The 18,250-nt window shown below is 43.5% G+C and overlaps 1 protein-coding gene across 2 annotated transcripts in view; it reads right to left on the bottom strand.

Annotated features, from left to right (window-relative positions):
- Positions 1-18,250, bottom strand: part of LOC138300182 (deleted in malignant brain tumors 1 protein-like) — a 618,063-nt gene that overhangs the window by 37,365 nt on the left and 562,448 nt on the right. For both annotated transcript variants that reach the window (XM_069239160.1, XM_069239161.1), the window contains one exon: positions 11,919-12,236. In XM_069239160.1, coding sequence (XP_069095261.1) covers positions 11,919-12,236 — 318 coding nt within the window. The remainder of the gene's footprint in view (positions 1-11,918; positions 12,237-18,250) is intronic.

Genomic DNA, 18,250 nt, shown 5'->3' with positions numbered 1-18,250 from the left:
AGGATACCAAACAGGAGATATTCCGGTCCAGAATGGGCATATGTAGTCAATGACGATTGGACCGACGAATTTGTATCTCTTAGCCTCGAGAACGAAGAAGAAGAGATACCAATAGAAAAGAAAAGTTTTATGGACACTATTGATTGAAAGGGTGATAAATGACATTGCTTGCTATAATTTAACGTGATACAACCAGCTGAGACATAGCTAAACCGGATGAGACATTTGCTAACTTGATAAGACTTTGATAACCTGATTGACTCTTAAACCCGATTTGAGACAACGTTGCTAACTGATAAAAGACTGAGTTATTGCCGAATTGAGACAAATGCTGCTAACCGATAAGTGACTGGGCTCCTGAAGAAAACTGTGTGAACATTGCGCTCGTTCAGCTTTGTAACTAATTGCTAAATCGTTTCTTTATAAGTGCTTCTAGCTCTCTGATTCTATACAGATCATGACTAAGTACGCTACACAAAACAGTAGAGTGAAATATTGTAAATATGCGTGTATAGGCTTGATAACTGCATGTGTACTAATAATAATGGCAATAGTGCTTGCAACGCGTGGTAAGGGTGAGAATGAGAAAATAGATGCTTCTACTTCTGCTCCTGTTACTGTCACTGAACTAACCGCATTGAAAAGACTAGAATTAGATGAGAGACACTTGCATGAAAAAGAAGGAACTTTCGTATAATGTTTTCTATCGCCTACTAACAGAATATGTTGAGACTATGGATGCGAAAGATTGTTATGTGTGTACACAGATACCGACATCGGTAACGGAAGGGGTGACTTATCACCACATGCCTCTTACATATAGGATTACATGTAGTTTAGTAACTTCTAGATTTTATGGTCAAACTAACATACAGTATTTTTATTCAAATTATGATGTTACCTTTGCATATGTTCCTATAATAACGCAACTAAGCCAGATTGCTAAAGATTGGGATGCTAAAATAATGAGGGAATTTTTCGAGCCAATGCAACCTTTTGAAACAGCTCACGCTCATAGGGAAAACCTTACCTGCTCGCTCTCTGCAGTAGAAATAAGCTTTTTAGATCGCACAGATGATAGAAGGGCACAAATGAATGCGAAATTAGAAAAAGAGCTAAGTAAGAGGACTTCAGTAGATAATTATGCTTTTGCTGCAATAAAAACACAAGGAAAAATAGCTTTAGACGCTTGGCATGTAGGGAAATTTTGTATATATCGTGGTGAATCTTATTATGATAACATTTTCGTGGGAGCGAGTGAATGTAAACATACGTTTATCTTTAAGGCCAAATGGACATTCATGCTGAACGGACTTGACCCTGTCATACCTGGTGTATATTACATTTGTGGGCATAATGCCTATTATCGTCTTCCAAAGGGATGGTGGGGGAGATGTTATTTGGGTATAGTGTTCCCAAAGGTTTATCAACTGGATGACCTATCGGTGATTCCAAAGACGTCTGGATCTCATCGTATCCAGAAAAGAGAGACTGCAGCTGCTGTGGTAGGAGATATATTTGGAGCCATGATTCCTTCATTGGGAGTTGTGTTGAATTCCATCAAAATAAGAAAGTTGTCTACTATAGTGGATAACATGTTGACAAAGTTTTCAGGTGCTATAATCCTGATGGATGCTGAACTTGCAGCAGAAAGAGCTATGACTCTTCAAAACAGGCTTGCCCTAGACATTCTTTTAGCAAAGGATGGCGGCGTTTGCAAAATGCTTGGTGCGCGTCACTGTTGCACGTATATACCAGACAACAGTGTGAAGATTAAAACAATGCTTGCAAATCTAACAAAAGAGAGTGCAGACTTGAAGGAATTGAAAGAACCAGGAGTTTGGGAGAAGGTTGGAAAGGGAGTTGCTTCAGTGGGAAATTGGCTTGGTGGCATTTGGAATGGAATATTACTAAAAATAATACAGGGAATACTAATAGTACTAATTTGCATCTTTGGGATTTGGGGAATAAAGAGGGGAATACTAATGATCATGGCAAGAATTAAGAGAAGGAAGGGAGAGAAAATGATGAAAAGAATGGCAGAAGAATACAAGGCAAGAACAAGGGGAACTAAAAGGCAAAGAGAACTGACAGAATTTTAATGGAATAAAATTTGTGGGAATAGTTTGTGTGATGACAAATAGTCATCAGAGGAGGGATTGATGACGCAGAAATGAAGGTTTTACATTTATTAGCGCATAAACGTAGTGCCGCAATAATCAAGTGTGACTTTAACCGAACTAATAAAGATTGTACGGGGACAAATGTGCCCTCAGAGTTGTTCGCCAACATTTATAAGCGTGCTTTATATAACGTGATGTATTAGAATTGTACTAATCTGACATAACCGTAAACGTGTGCCATGATTTGCTTGTTTGAAATGTTTTAACTTAGCATAACTTTAGTGGAGGCTTCGGCCTAGTTGCCTTGTCTCACGGTTTAGATGCTCGTGTTTTTCTAATGTGCTAATAAAACGTGTATTCCTGCTTGAAGCTGTACTTTTCCAGTGAGATCGGTTCACATGCTTATCTTTAAGGTTTTGTGCCAGCCTGGCATCTTCTTCTTTGCTCCAAGGTCAATCTGCAGGTGCAGACAATGGAAGCTCTGAAAGTGAGTTAATTGGTAAAATATGTTGCAACTTACGTTCCCGACTCCAAGGATAATGTATGCCTAGGTAGAAGCTTGTAAATTGTTGTTTTTGATTGGACAATTTGAAGCCAACCTATGAACCCTCCAATGGAAGACCCTACTGGATTTGAACTGTTGTTTATTTAAACCTGGTGCACAAGAAGAAAGCAGCCATTAGCCATTGGCCATTACCCACTGCACCCATGGAGGACATTATTGCCCATTGCAGCCATTATGGCCCATCTTGCCGACCTCGTCATTTTGCCATCTTCTACGATGCCAATTGATGTTCGACGCCATTTTGAATGATACTTTGATGCTTTCTCTAATCGAGAGAAAGAGACTTTAAGTAATTCTCGCTCTAGAGACTTTAACTTTGATCTGCCCCTTTGCATAAAGTAGTAGTTTTGTCCTTTTATCTTGCCGCTGTGAGGCAATTGCCCCGTCCACCCTGCCCCCTTTGCCCCGTCCCATGCTGATCGAAACCGGTACCTGTGAGACGAAGACTTCCTTGAATGCTGATTGAATTTGGTAAATATGAAAGGAAAATGTACAATTGCATTGTGTTTCTTTTTAGGTAACCAACTGCTGATTTTTGATAAGAGCCCTAGTTAGGAGTTTTCCAAATCAATGTTGCTAAATTGTTTTTGCATGAAGTCCCACATGCAGATGCTAATTTGAGGTTAGATGAGGATTCATTTGTTGCACGATGCAATTTGAGACCTTGTTATGCTGACTAATGTATGCAATTAGCCCATTACAGATTATAGTTTTAGTGGTTTGCGTTGCTATTATCGAATGCATTGTTATTCAAATGCTGCATAGATTGCATCTTTTTTGCCGTTATGGACAGCTATTAATGTTCATTTACATATATCATTTGGTGTTGAGACACATTTATATCGTGCTAGCTTTGTTAATATAGGGAAATAAATTCATTAACTTTGAATGAACTGGTGTGGTTATTCATGGCCGAAAGGTCATGGTTCGCCGAAATGTTTTCTGGATTAATTGTGAAATGTTATGTTGTTCAGGGCATTGCTTATGTTCGTTATTGATTATTGATTAGATTAAATTGACTAATCTCGGGTGAAGAGAGCCCCACTTGGTCAAAAGATTCATCGACCCAAGAGCGTCCAAATACAGGTAATTTATTAGGACGGAACGCTCTATCAGGTGTGCCAGATCATCGTGGCCTGCTGTATGCTTCACAACTTGGCTTTGGGATGACAGGTGCCTTTTCTGCAGGAGGATGGTCCAGATGGAGGTGTTGTTGCAGCTGTGGAGCCTGAGGACAGTGAAGACGAGAAAGCAGAAGAAGAGGACATTGACAACAGGAACTCAGTGATCCTGCAATACTTCCAGTGAGACACAGGTAAGAAGACAAACCTGCCTGCTACATGTACTTTAAAACTACTACCTCTCTACTGTCTGTCCTTTTCACCCAGAATATAGTCACTGAGTTGTCACTTTCCCTTATTATTTCAGAGATGTGGGTCCCACTGTGTGACATCTGCTTCGTTTCCTCATGTACTAGAGTTGTGTGACATAGGTATGTTGACATTACATTTGAAAGAGCATTTTGTCACTGTAATTGCTAATACACTAATTCGAAATCACAGACAGACTCCAGATTGTTTTGTGCTTTAAGGGTGTTTATTTAAGTGCTAAATATTGGAGGGGGTGATGGTGGGGGAATGTCCATGGCAGAGTCCAAGCTATTAGTCTCACAGGTGCATTGTCCAAAGGGGCATAGGAAGTGGAGCTGAGGCAGTTTGAGGATGGGCAGGGTGACATGGTGGGACAAAAGGATGACAATCAGGGTGGTCTTATTTCTTGGCGGGGGTCTTGGCATTGTTCTCTGTCTTTGTCCTGGATCTCAGGGACCGTTTGCGGGTGGTTCTCCCTCTGCAGGGGGTGGGGTGCTGGTGTGGTGGTCCTGTGGCAGTGCCTCCTGTCCACTAGCGCCAGCAGAGGTGGTGGGCAGTTCATCATCCAGGCTAGTGTCAGGGGCCCCTTGTTGTGCCACAGTGTCCCTCCTGGTGTAGAGGACTTCCTTCAGCACCCCTACGATGGTGGCCAGGGTGGAATTGATGGCTTTGAGTTCCTCCCTGAACCCCAAATACTGTTCCTCCTGCAGCCGCTGGGTCTCGTGAAACTTGGCAAGTACCGTTGCCATCGTCTCCTGGGAATGGTGGTAGGCTCCCATGATGTTGGAGAGGGCCTCATGGAGAGTGGGTTCCCTGGGCCTGTCCTCCCTCTGTCGCACAGCAGCCCTCCCAGTTCCCCTGTTTCCCTGGGCCTCTGTCCCCTGAACCGTGTGCCCACTGCCACTGCCCCCAGGTCCCTGTTGTTGTTGGGGTGGTGGGTTAGCCTGGGTTCCCTGTAGTGGTGGACACACTGTTGATTGACGTGTCCTGTGGACAGAGGTATGGGGCCGCTGGGTGGGTGCTGCGCTGGTGTTTCCAGAGGGGGGAAGCTCTGTGGTGACCTGTGACTGTGTCAGGGGACTGACTGTCCCGGGGTCCCTGATGGGCCGGGCTGGTCGTCTAGATCCAGTTGGACAGAGCTGCTGTCATCACTGTGGGCCTCTTCTGTGGGTGGTGTGGATATGTCTGGACCCTCCTGTCCGGTGACATTGGGTAGGGGTCCTGCAGGGGTGTAAAGGCATGATTATTGCATCTGTGTGTGTCATGGTGTGCAATGGGTGGGTGACCGTGTACCCCAGTGCTTGCATTCCTGTGTGGGACCTTGTTTGATGATGGTTTAGGGGGGTGTATGGGTATGTGCAGTGGCCATGCTTTGGTGATGGGTGTCCATGCTTTGTTGTTGCATGCAGGGTTTGTTGTTGGGATGGGTGGTTTGTGATATTGGGACATTTGTGAGGAGTAGGGGTGATGGTGGTGAGGGTGAGGGGGGTATGTGATAGTATGTAGGTGGGTGGGGAATATAGTAGTAAAGATTTGACTTACCAGAGTCCATTCCTCCAGCTACTCCTGCGAGGCCCTCAGGATGCAGAATAGCCAAGACTTGCTCCTCCCTTGTTGTTAGTTGTGGGGGAGGAGGTGGGGGTCCGCCGCCAGTCCTCTGAATCGCAAGGTGGTATTTTGAGACCACGGAACGCACCTTCCCCCGTAGGTCGTTCCACCTCTTCCTGATGTCATCCCTATTTCTGGGGTGCTGTCCCACTGCGTTGACACTGTCCACGATTCTTCACCGTAGCTCCATCTTCCTAGCTATGGAGGTGTGGTGCACCTGTGATCCGAATAGCTATGGCTCTACCTGGATGATTTCCTCCACCATGACCCTAAGCTCCTCCTCAGAAAACCTGGGGTGTCTTTGCAGTGCCATGGGGTGGTGTGGGTGATGTGTGGGGTGGTGTGTGTTGTGATGTGTGTGGTGATATTTAGTGGTGTGTTGTGTGAGGTGCGTGGATGTTATGAGGGTGATGATGTTGAGTGCCTGTGGATGCTCTTTTGTAGATGGTGGTGTCTCTCTGTGGCCTTCAGTCGCAGTTGTTGTTGTGTGGGACTTTGGGTGATGTGGGTGTGTGTTTTCTATTGTATTGGGTGTGTGGGAGTGGTGTGTGTATGTGTATCAGGTGTGTGTATTTCGAATTGTCCAATGTGGATGTCTTTTGTAAGTGTGTGTGTATTTTGAGAGCTGCGTTGTGTACCGGCAATGGAATACCGCGGTTGAAAGACCACAGGGTGGATTCGTGGGTCGTGAAAGTGTGGGCATATTCCTGTTGGTGTGACGGTGGAGGTTTTGTTTTCGCCAGTTTATCACTGACCTTTGGTGTGGCGGACTTGTGTGGGTGTCTAAATTTCGGCGGATTCTGACCTGTGGGTCATAATGACTGTGGCGGAATTCCACGGCAGTGTGTTGGTGGTCTTCTGAACGCCGGTAAACAGCTTTTACCACCAAGGTTGTATTGACCCCCTTGGTCAGGGATTGTACTCTAACCCTCGACCTCATGTTGTGGAAAAATATTACAGATACAAAAAAAATTACAGATAACAAAAAAAGTCAAACAGACAATTCGTCTGATTACCAAAAGCCGTCTTCTTATACCTGTAGTTCGAAGGTAAAGCGGTAACCAAAAAAAACACAGACACAACAAACAAGGAAACACGTGCGCAGCGTCTCTTCCTGTTTATCTATAGGACTGCGCAACATCTTTAAATAACTACAAAATAGAAAATTACTATCACATTTTTCCAACTTGTGACTGAAGAATTAGCACCAAAAAAAGACTTTTGAGATGTTATTGGGCGCCCTAATTACTAGTTTACATCCCTGTTGCCAACAGTAGATTCTGGCGTTTTTTAGTCCTTTTTTGTATTCCCAGCATATTTAGTCCTTTCTTTGTTTTTGCTCCCCCAAGCTGGTTGGTGATTGGACGGCACAGCCAAGCTCATCCTACATTACCTGGCAACAGCGTCTCCTTCTTAGTTGACGAGATCCGAGGAATCCACTCGGAGGTAAGACGTTGCGTGCGCGTTTCCTTGTTTGTTTTGTGTGTTTATTTTGGTTACCGCTTTACCTTCAAACTGCGGGTATAAGGAGACGGCTTTTGGTAATCAGACGAATTGTCTGTTTGACTTTTTTTGTTATCTGTAATATTTTTTTGTATCTGTAATATTTATCCACAACACGAGGTCGAGGGTGAGAGTACGATCCCTGACCAAGCCTTTAATGTCACAATATAGTTAGATGGCAAAACAATGGATACATATAGTAGTTTTCTTGTGCTGGCACTTATTATGGTTATGTTTACGTACCTGAATAGATTTTTCACATGTGCCCACCTTGAAGTAACTGTGAATCTACTTGAGTTTCTTTTTCTTTTCTTTTTTCCTTTTTAGACAAAAACACACCATTTGTTCTAAATGATGATGTAGATTTACACTCATATATGGGAACAGATATATTGATGCTCCTACTTTTCTACCTTAAAAACTTAGTAGTTGTTCTTGAGGTGTAAATGTTGTGAGTAGATATGATTAGTCCAGGTTTGCAGAGTGACATAAGCATAATCAGACCCCTTTTTAGTGTCCTTTTTGGGCACAATTTTTCTTTTCTCTTTAGGAAGCATGGCAAATTGCCTGGATATCCTTTTATAAGAGGGAACAAGCCTCCACGACAGGTGGTAAGCCCATGTAAAAATAAATATATGTTCTTTCTTGCAGTCTCTCTCAGACGGTTTCTCTTTTATAAGTGAAATATATTTAATTCCCCTGTCTTCTTCATTTTTTTACTTATAGTTGACTTTTGCACAATATGCAAGGAAATGTAAAAAGACATCAGCAACATTTTTCAATGTTTTTTTGTTGTTTTTTAATCCAGGCTTCAGAGACTTGCAGGACTCAATGAATAAGTAAGTGAGTATATCTCACTATTAGCATACCTGTACGATATCACCTTTGATACTACTTTTTTTGAACGGAGAAGATTATGTATAGTCCTGAAAAAGCGACAAGAGATCTGTTAAGACATAAGTAGGCACGAAACATGTTGACTTGTTTGGCAGTGACAAAAGTAGCACTCCCAATCACTTTTTTGAGCAGAGTAAAGGGACATTATTCCCCCTAACTCTCAGTGTTGTTTTTAATCTTGACCAACATCCCCTATCATTAAGTAAAAGGATTTTTTTTAGGATACTTGAGTCAATTTTATTGCACCTTTTTCTTTCTCTCCACTGGTCTGTTAAACTCAATTCAGAAGTTGGCCTAGTGACCCCTTGTGAGGTTCCCGTCAGACATTGCAGTGCCAGTCTGGCGTGGAGCAAGCCTGATGATGATACCTGAGGGCCCTTGCTTCTGAAAGGGCTCTTACGTCTGATTTACTTACATTTCAGAGCGAAGTTTCCTTTGGCACTAATTGTTGCCTCTTTCTAGAACAGTGTACCTTTTTTGACAACATTATGACTTAAGTACATCTGGCTCAAATAAGCCCACTGAGCTTTACCTTAAACTTTAAAGCAAGTTGTTGACAGAAGGGACTCTCTTACCTCAATCTAGTACATCTGGTCAAAGAACTTACAGGGCTGTGACACTAAATTGAGCAGCATAACCAGTATCCTGGCTGCTCCTGATTTGAACAGACCCCAGTGTGTTACAGCGACGCAAGACTCAGGAAATGCCAGAATAACATACCATGGGCCTCATTTACTATGCCCTAGGAGCACACTGTGACACTGGAGCGTCATTTATTTGACGCTTCGGTGGTACAGTGTGCCACCACATATTTACAAGGCAATACAAAGCCACCTTATGTGGCTATTCCTCACCTTATAAATATGGACTCATTTCATGCATAACACTGCATGAAAGGGGAGTTCCGTGGGTGTTACTTGGGTGTCCCTTCCTGCACAAAAACAATCATCCCCAAAACACAGCATCCTTGCACCATGGCAATAAGTAGGAAAAAATAGAGAACAAAGCTTTAATGTGTATTGTTTTGCCCCGATGGACGATTTACAGAATTAATATCTAGTTACAACTGGTTGTTCAAAATTATGAGATATCCAGAATGTACAATTAAGTTGCAATGTATAATGATATTTCATGGTGACCCAACCATGCAGCATTTAAGATCAAAAAGTTTAATGATTAAAAAATGGGTATGAAGGAAACCTAGGAATTGGCCAAGATCCAGAGTTTAAGAAATAGTGTTGTACATAAAATTCTGAATTTGGGGTAAATTAATTCATTTTACACACTGTACTTCAATAAAAACAGGTGCTAAGCTCTGCCACAAGCCAGCGCTGCAGTTCATGGCATGGGCCTTGTTTTGCAAAGGTGTTTAACATAATGGTAAAATGCCTTGTCATGGGTAGCAAGTGCTATATGAATGGAATTATTTTAGACCCGACAGCCTTGGGTGGTCATCCTTCAACTTTTTGACTGCCTCCCTCCACTTTTCTGACACTATTTCCGCTGGTTTTAGGACTCTGCACACTTTACCAATGCTAACCAGAGCTAACGTGCATATGCTGTCCCCCTGCAAATATGGTAACATTGGTTCCTACCCAATTGGCAAATTTGATTTACTTGTAAGTCCCTAGTAAAGTGTGCTACATGTGCCCAGGGCCTGCATATTGAATGCTACTAGTGGGCCTGCAGCATTGTTTGTGCAACCCACATAAACGATCCCTTAACCATGTCTCTGGCCTCCCAATGCAAAGCCAATGTGTGCAGTTTCACTGCCACTTCGACTCGGCATTTAAAAGTATTGGCCAAGCCTTATACTCCCCTTTTTGTACAGAAAAGTCACCCTTAAGGTAGGCCCGAGGTAACCCATACGGCAGGGTGCTATGTAGGTAAAAGGCAGGACACATATAGGTGTGCTTTATGTGTCCTGGTAGTGCAAAACTCCTGAATTTGATTTCCACTTCTGTGAGGCCTGCTCCTTTCATAGGCTACCATTAGGTCTGCCCTCACATACTGGTTGAGTGGTAGATTCTGATCAGAAAGGGGTAACAGGTCATGTTTAGTATGGCCAGAATGGTAATACACAATCCTGCTTATTGGTGAGGTTGGATGTTATATTACTATTTTAGAAATGCAACTTTTAGAAAGTGAACATTTCTCTGCACTTAAAATCCATCTGTGCCTTACAGCCTGTCTCCAGTCCACGTCTTGGCTGGGCTGGTTGACAGCTGTCTTGTGTACTTCACCCAGACAACCACAAACACAGGGTACTCAGTCACACTTCCACTCATCTGCATACTGAATGGGTCTTCCGTGGCTGGGAGGGTGGAGGGCCTGACACTTACATTTCAAAGGCTAGTGGCCTGGCCTCACACAATGGACTACAAAACCCCCTACTGGGGCCCTGGCAGACAGACCTATACTGAAAGTGGACCTTGTGCACTTCAAAACCACTCTTTGAAGTCTCTCCGACTTCAAAGGCATTTTTGGGTATATAAACTGGATTTCTGACCCCACCACATCAGACACTTCTGGACCTGATCCTGCAACCTGTCAAGAGGAACTGCCTGGCTGCCCAAATAACTCATCTGGACTGCTTTGATGTGAAGGACTGCTGCCCTGCTGTTGCCCTGCTGCCATGCTGCACTCTGACTTTGCTGAGAAGTGCTCACCAAGGGCTTGCAATTGTTTTCTGAAGTCTCACGGCCAAAAAGACCATCTCTTCAAAGAACTCCTTGTGCTCCAAAAATTGATGCACAACCTGCTGGAAATGATGCACAGCCTGCCTTCTGAGTGAAGAATCGACACAGTGCCTGCCTTGCAACTAGAAATTCGAATCACAGCCCTACCGGATCGATGCACAACCTAATCGGAATAACGCAGCCTGACTTCCCGAGTGAAGATTCGATGCAGCGTCTGCCGTGTAACAGAAAATTCAATGCATCACCAAACCGGATCGACGCAATGCCTGTGACTTCATCCCGCACGCCCAGGATTTCCACGCATCGTCCCTGGGAGTCAAAAACATCCCTGTATCGCAGTGAGGAACCAAGACTGTGCGCCGGAAATTGAGGCAAAGCCCCTTGCAATGTGGAAAGAAACTATGCATCGTGAAATTCCAACCCACATCCTATTTTTCCAGGCATCTCCTCCTCTGCGGTTGTTTGTGTTATTTTTTACACAAACCAGGTACTTTGTGTAATCAAGAGACAACTGTTGATTTCTAAGATTTAAGACTCTTTTTAATCTTGCAAAAGTGATATCTCAACTTGTGCTAATTGAATCGCTACCGTTTTGACCTTAATTTAACCAGATAAATATCATATATTTTTCTAAACCTGTGTGGTGTATTTTTGTAGTGTTTTCACTGTGTTACTTTATGATTTATTGCACAAATACTTTACACAATGTCTTTTAAGTTAATCTTGACTGCTCAGTGACAAGCTACGAAATGGTGATCACAGGATCATTTGGATTGTGTGTGACTTATTCTGACTAGGATTATGGGGCCATATGTACGAACACATTTTCCCATAGACACAGAATGGGTAAAACCCTTTGATACATCTGGCCCATGGTCCCAATTTGGGCAAAGATGTATACCTATGCCAACTAGAGACCCCATTTCTAACAAATTACCATTAGAATAACTATGGTCCATCGTATGACTTTATATTAAAGGCTTTGGAACAAGTTTCAGAGCTAGAATATCACAACACTTTATTTCTTCCAATTCCCTCCCATGTTAATGATACAGTGTTTTAACTGATCTGTACTTCTCCCGCGCACACTGTGAACTCCATTTCCATACATCAGTTAGGGCTTTGTCGCACAAGTACAACAATATTACTGTACCGTTACAGATGACACCGACAGCATTGGAGCGGCCACACCTGGCACTGGTCCAGTCCCTGCGCTGGCATTCCATCACAGAGGTTTCTGTTCCATTACAGCTCAGGATTTCCAAGACTATATCACTTTGACCAAATCCATAGAAGCCATTCTTTTCAGCAGCAAGGGCCGGTCCGCAGCCAATTTGTCTACAGGCGACGTGGGCTTCTTTCATATCCCATGTAAAATCACACACCGACCTCCAAACTTCCAGATAGCGCACTTCTAAGCGTCCCCTGCACGCAGTCGTCCCATTGATCACCCTTACATCCGAATTAGAGACTGCAAAAGAAGGAAGAAGAGAAAAGATAGTAGCCTTGAAGTCGACAATTTCAGTATATAAACTGGACGTGACTTTAGAAAGCTCTGCTAACGTCTGGAAAAAGCTTGCAATCAGGAAGCATTGACATTACCATCCCAGTAGTGTTAGGATACCAGCTTTAAAAAAATATATATATTGCTCTACCTACCTCACTTCTGCTGTTTCCAAGCGCTATAAATTGCAAATGTTACTATTACCAAGTGTGTGGTGCTCCAGTTACCTACCTCAGAAGAATGCAAGGGTCGGTCTGCCTTGCCTGGATTAAACTGCATGTTTTTCAGAATAAGCCATCGTGCCAGACATCATCTTCACTTCTCCTGCAATGAATTCACCTCACTAATGCTCTTTAATATAGAGTTTCTTCACAGTATCAATGCACAAACTAAGGCCCATATATATACTTTTTGGCACTGAAAGGAGGCTAACAGGACCTTAGAGGAGTAGCAGGAACTAGGGCAGGTGCCCCAAAATATGGCACTATACCGTTTAGACGCAAAACAATTGCCTCTGGCAGTGTAGCGCCATTTTCTTGTGCACAAGCCAAAAGGACATGGCTCCTGTCTTAGTAAAGACAGGAGCCATGCCCACCACCCCAATGGCCATGCCCAGGGGACAAATTTGTCCCCTGGGCATGGCCACTGGGGCCAGCACCATGCAGGGGGCCCTAAGTCAGGGCCCCCGAGTGGTGTTGGACAAAAAACAAAATACTCACCTGGACTTACTGTTGGATAGGTTACCCATCAGTAGGTGACCTCCTGGTGTGGGTAGGGGTTGGGGGGAGTATCCCTGGGGACAGGGAAGGGCACCTGTGGGAAAGTTCCATGGTCTCTGACCATGGAAATCTGCCTACAGGTCCCCTAACGCCTGCCCATACCCAGGCAATAAATAATGGCGCTAAGCATGCTTAGCGCCATTATTTAAGGCCCGCCTCCTCCTGTGCATGATTTTTGCACGGGAGAATAAATTAGGTGCTAGGGCCTTTAAGGCATTTTTTGCCCTGGAACACCTACCTTGCATCTCATTTGCGCAAGGTAGTTTTCCGCAGGCAAAAAATTATGTTAACTCCAATATTTTGGCACGAGACGTGTCTAGCACCAAAATATAAATATAGAGTTAAGTTTGCGCAGGATTTACGTAAAAAGAAAATGATGCAAATCCGGCGTAAACAGAGTATAAAATTATTCCCTAAAAGCTCTGGGTATGACTGTTGTTACTATTTTTGCCCTCACAGGAAATATCTTCCCATATTTTCTTTTTTTTTATCAGCAGCCTGAAGGCTCAAAGAAATATGTTGTGAAACTATGGTTTCCATGATTATAGGGGACAGAACTGGGAAAATACCAATGGGTGGCCTTTTGGTAGGGCTTTTTGTTTTGTTTTTTGTAGAGAGTGCATTAGAAGAAAAGGATGAAAGTAAACAACACCCTACTTTATGTTTATGTTTGAGTAGAGGTGGGAGTGTCCCACAATATATCGGCTCATACTTCGGAGGTGTTCCTAGCAAGAGAATCCAGATTTTCATACCTATATTTGAAAATGTGCATATATTTTAGACCCATTTCTTCTTTAAACATGCTGCTGAATGTGTAAAGATAGATAAAACTTCATTAATGGTTAAACAAAACCATAGCAATGTTTATCTATGAGAGTCAGAAAACAGAAACAAGAAAGTCTAAATTGGAAGATAGGACAATCAATGCATAATATAAAAAAAATTAGTAAAGCCATCACCAGTATGGTAAAGAAAGACAATTCACAGTGTTTCATCATGCTTACAGGTTACATTACATTTCTTACAATTAAAACTGCACACAAAAATGTAATGCAACTGATGAACCGATACTCAAGAAAGCAAAGAAATAATAGACTAATTCAATAGTTTGAAACTTCAACAGTGACATTAGAAGTGGCTCTTCAACACGCTGGCTATGTGCTTAATGCTGTAACCAGTTGAAGGTTTCCCCACGCTTACCGCTTATGGAGGACTTTCTCCAAAGACTTGACAGAGAAGAGAGATTTCAGCCAAAACCTTCATGCTACACTTACAGTTCAGAAAATATACGTAATATGCCCCCAGGATTCAGTCTTAAATTAATCCCAGTGACTTCCCAAACTTTATTTAGGATCTGAAAAAAGATAGACACAAGAATTTAGTGTCATTCTACGTTTTATAGTGATTTATACTTATAGGCCCTAAGTACGACCCTGGTGGTCAGCGGTAATTTGGGGGAATCGCTTTTAACGACATATCATCTCATAATTTCAGTCCCACTTGGTTTCCATATTCTTTAGGGCAGTCTGTAAACAATCAAAACCAGAAAGTAGAAACATTCCCTTCCTCCTTTATAGTTTCAGGCCAGAACCACTCACGAAATCCAGCAGTGGAATCTTTAATACCAAGGAACATTTTCAGGATTGTGGTTCACCAGTTAGTAATTCCCATTGTGGATTAAACTCCTAAGGACCTGGGTTTATATTGTGGTAAAATGAATACCAAATAGACACAAGAATTTAGTGTAATTCTACGTCTTATAGTGATTTATACATATAGGCCCTAATTAAGACCCTGGTGGTCAGTGGTAATTTGGGGAAAGGTACTGCCATCAGGCTGGCGGTTCTGTTCCCCTAATAATGACATTAGCAGTTTAGCTCCAGCCAAACCGCCAATGTACCACTTATGCCGCCAGGGTGGTAACGGCAGCTGGGCTGGAGACTTCAGTCTCCAGCGAGGCGGCCATCACAATCCCACCCTCTGGATTATGACCCCAACTATCGCCATGGTTTTCGTGGCGAGCGTACCGCCACAAAAACCATGGCGGTAGGCACTATCAGTGCCAGGGAATTGCTTCCCTGGCACTGATGTGGGTCTCCTCTGCCCCCCTCCCCCTCCCGGGAGCCTTTTCACACCCTCCCGCTCCTTCTCCTGGCCCCTGCACATTTACACACCCACACATACACAATCATACACACACGCATACCCACATCCACCCACGCATGCACACATACATACCCACACACAAATTCACAACACACAACATACACACACACTCACATTCAGTCATTCATGCACACATTCAGGGGGGCCTCTGGCAGGAGACGGGATGCGGCGCTGCTGCCAGCAGCAGCGTGCACCAGCAAAACACTGCCAGGCCATATCATTGCTCATGATACGGTTGGCGGTGTTTTGCTGGTGTGGCGCTGCTACTGGCAGCAGTGCCACCTTACCAATATAGCATCAAGGGTATTCCAGCAACCTTCTGGCAGAATTCCATCTACGGTTGTAATGCGGGTGGGTGGCTGGTAGCCACGCTGACGGTATTTTGGCAGCCGGCACCGTGTTGGTAGGCAGCAGTTACCGCCAAAGTTGTAATGAGGGCCATAGTGATGTGGCATTCCATCAGAGAGGCTTTTAACGACATATCATCTCATAATTTCAGTCCCACTTGGTTTCCATATTCTTTAGGGCAGTCTGTAAACAATCAAAACCAGGAAGTAGAAACATTCCCATCCTCCTTTATAGTTTCAGACCAGAACCACTCACGAAATCCAGCAGTGGAATCTTTAATACCGAGGAACATTTTCAGGATTGTGGTTCACCAGCTAGTAATTCCCATTGTGGATTAAACTCCTAAGGACCTGGGCTTATACTGTGGTAAAATGAATATCAAATAGTTATGCAACAGTTTCCTTGGGAAGGGTTCACAAAAACACACTATGGAGGGCATAAATGTAATCACCAAGAATATCGGTTTAACAACTTGACTTGACCAATTTGTAACATGTTTGTACAAAATTCAATGAGGCAGCTTTTGCCTTAAGGCTTACAAGATGAAACTTGTCAGTGCCCCACGATTGTGTGATTGAACCACGCATGCCAGTACAACGCATGCCTTAACAACGGGGTATGAACCACGACCTCGTCATTTGCACACATACCTTTACCACGCATGCCTTTACAACAAATTTCATTGTAGAAGCGTGCCTAGTAAAGGCATGTGTGGAAATGCCTGCAAAACGTCAGGCATGGTTCTGTCATGCAACCACCACTAGCCCTGAGGCCCAGAGCTATCCCCACCCCTAATACCTAACCTACCCTGATCCCCCACCCGCACTAAAAATAAATACTATCCTAACCACCCACCGTCCCCTATAAACTAAAGTGCCTCAACCCCAACCCCCACCTGCCCTGAACCCTAAAACAACTACCCCCAAACCCTGCACCATAAAAGTAAACTACTCCGACACCCCCATTCCCCTGAGCTCTAAAAAAAAAAAACTCTCCACCCCTAAAAATTAAACTACCTTGAATGCCCTAAAAAAACTATCCCAACCCCCATACCCCACCCCAAAAAACTAAATTAGCCCACCCCTGCCCACCCAGAGCCCTAAAAAAATTACCCTGCCCCCCCACCCCGCCCCGAAAAGCTAAAGTACCCCAAAACACCCACCCATCCTAAGGCCTAAATCCACCCCACTGGTAAGAACTACCCACCAACCCTGCCCCATCCCCACTTACCTCAACACATCCTCTCCCAAACCTCCCTCCTCTTCACCTCTCCCTCCTCCCGCCCTTCCTTAAACCTTCACCTTCACCCACCCCTTTAAAAATAAACTACCATGTCCCCCACCCTAAATAAAAAGATACCCAAACCCTCCTCCCGACCCCACTACTAAAAAAAAGAAAATACCCGGCCCCCCAACCTAATCTCTTAAAAAAAATACACAAAACCCCCACCCCCTCCCCTCATTAAAAAAACAATAGCCCGTCCCCGACCACCCATCCATACCAATCCCTTAACCCCTTGGCTGCCAAGCTTTTTCCTCCTAAGGTGCCAGGACTTTTTTTGGCTACTTAGGGGAGTTCGTGCTTAGGCCCTCATAACTTTTGGTCCACATAAGCTACCCACAAAAGATATGTGTCCATTTTTTTCAACATCCTAGGGATTCAAGAGGTACCCAGAGTTTGTGGGTTCGCCTGAAGGTGACCAAGAAATTAGGTAAATGCAGCGAAAATGTTGTATTTTGTTTTCAAATGGGGAAAAAGGGCTGCAGAAGAAGGCTTGTGGTTTTTCTTTTTGCTGAAAATTGCATCAACAAAGGGTTTGTGGAGCTAAAATCACCAGCTTCCCAGCTTTTAGAAACAGGCAGACTTGAATCAGAAAACCACATTTTTCAACACAATTTTGGCATTTTACTGGAACATACCCCATTTTTACAATTTTTTGTACTTTCGGCCTCCTTCCACTTAGTGACAGAAATGGGTGTGAAACCAATGCTGGATCCCAGAAAGCTAAACATTTCTAAAAGTAGACAAAATTCTGAATTCAGCAAGGGGTAATTTATGTAGATCGTACAAGGTTTTCCTGCAGAAAATAACAGGTGAAATAAAAAAAATATTGAAATTGAGGTGAAAAAAACAGCCAGTTTTCCCCACATTTTACTCTGTAACTTTTTCCAGCAATGTCAGATTTTTGAAAGCAATATACCAATATGTCTTCTCGTAGCGGGTATATACAGAGCTTGTAGGTTCATCAAGAACCCTAGGTACCTAAAGCCAGTAAATGAGGTGTAGATTTTGGCCTCTAGCTCAGCCGGCACCTCAAGAAACCTACAAAACCTGTGCGTTTTTGAAAATTAGACACCTAGGGGAATCCAGGATGGGGTGACTTGTGGGGCTCTCACCAGGTTCTGTTAACCAGAATCCTTTGCAAACCTCAAAATTTGGCCAAAAAACACTTTTTCCTCACATCTTGTTGACAGATGGAATCTGAGAGGAGTCAGACATTTCCCTCCACCCATTGTTCCCACAAGTCTCCTAATAAAAATGGTACTTCTCTACTGTGGGTATGTCAAGTGCTTGCGACAGGAAATGCCCCAAAACACAACATGGACACATCACATTTTCCCAAAGAAAACAGAGCTGTGGATTTTGGCCTCTAGCTCAGCTGGCATCTAGGGAAACCTATCAAACCTG

The sequence above is a fragment of the Pleurodeles waltl genome, chromosome 6 (genome assembly GCF_031143425.1).
Source record: "Pleurodeles waltl isolate 20211129_DDA chromosome 6, aPleWal1.hap1.20221129, whole genome shotgun sequence".
Lineage (NCBI taxonomy): Eukaryota > Metazoa > Chordata > Amphibia > Caudata > Salamandridae > Pleurodeles > Pleurodeles waltl.
The sequence above is the reverse complement of the archived record's forward strand: the minus strand, read 5'-3'. Positions and strand labels throughout refer to the sequence as shown.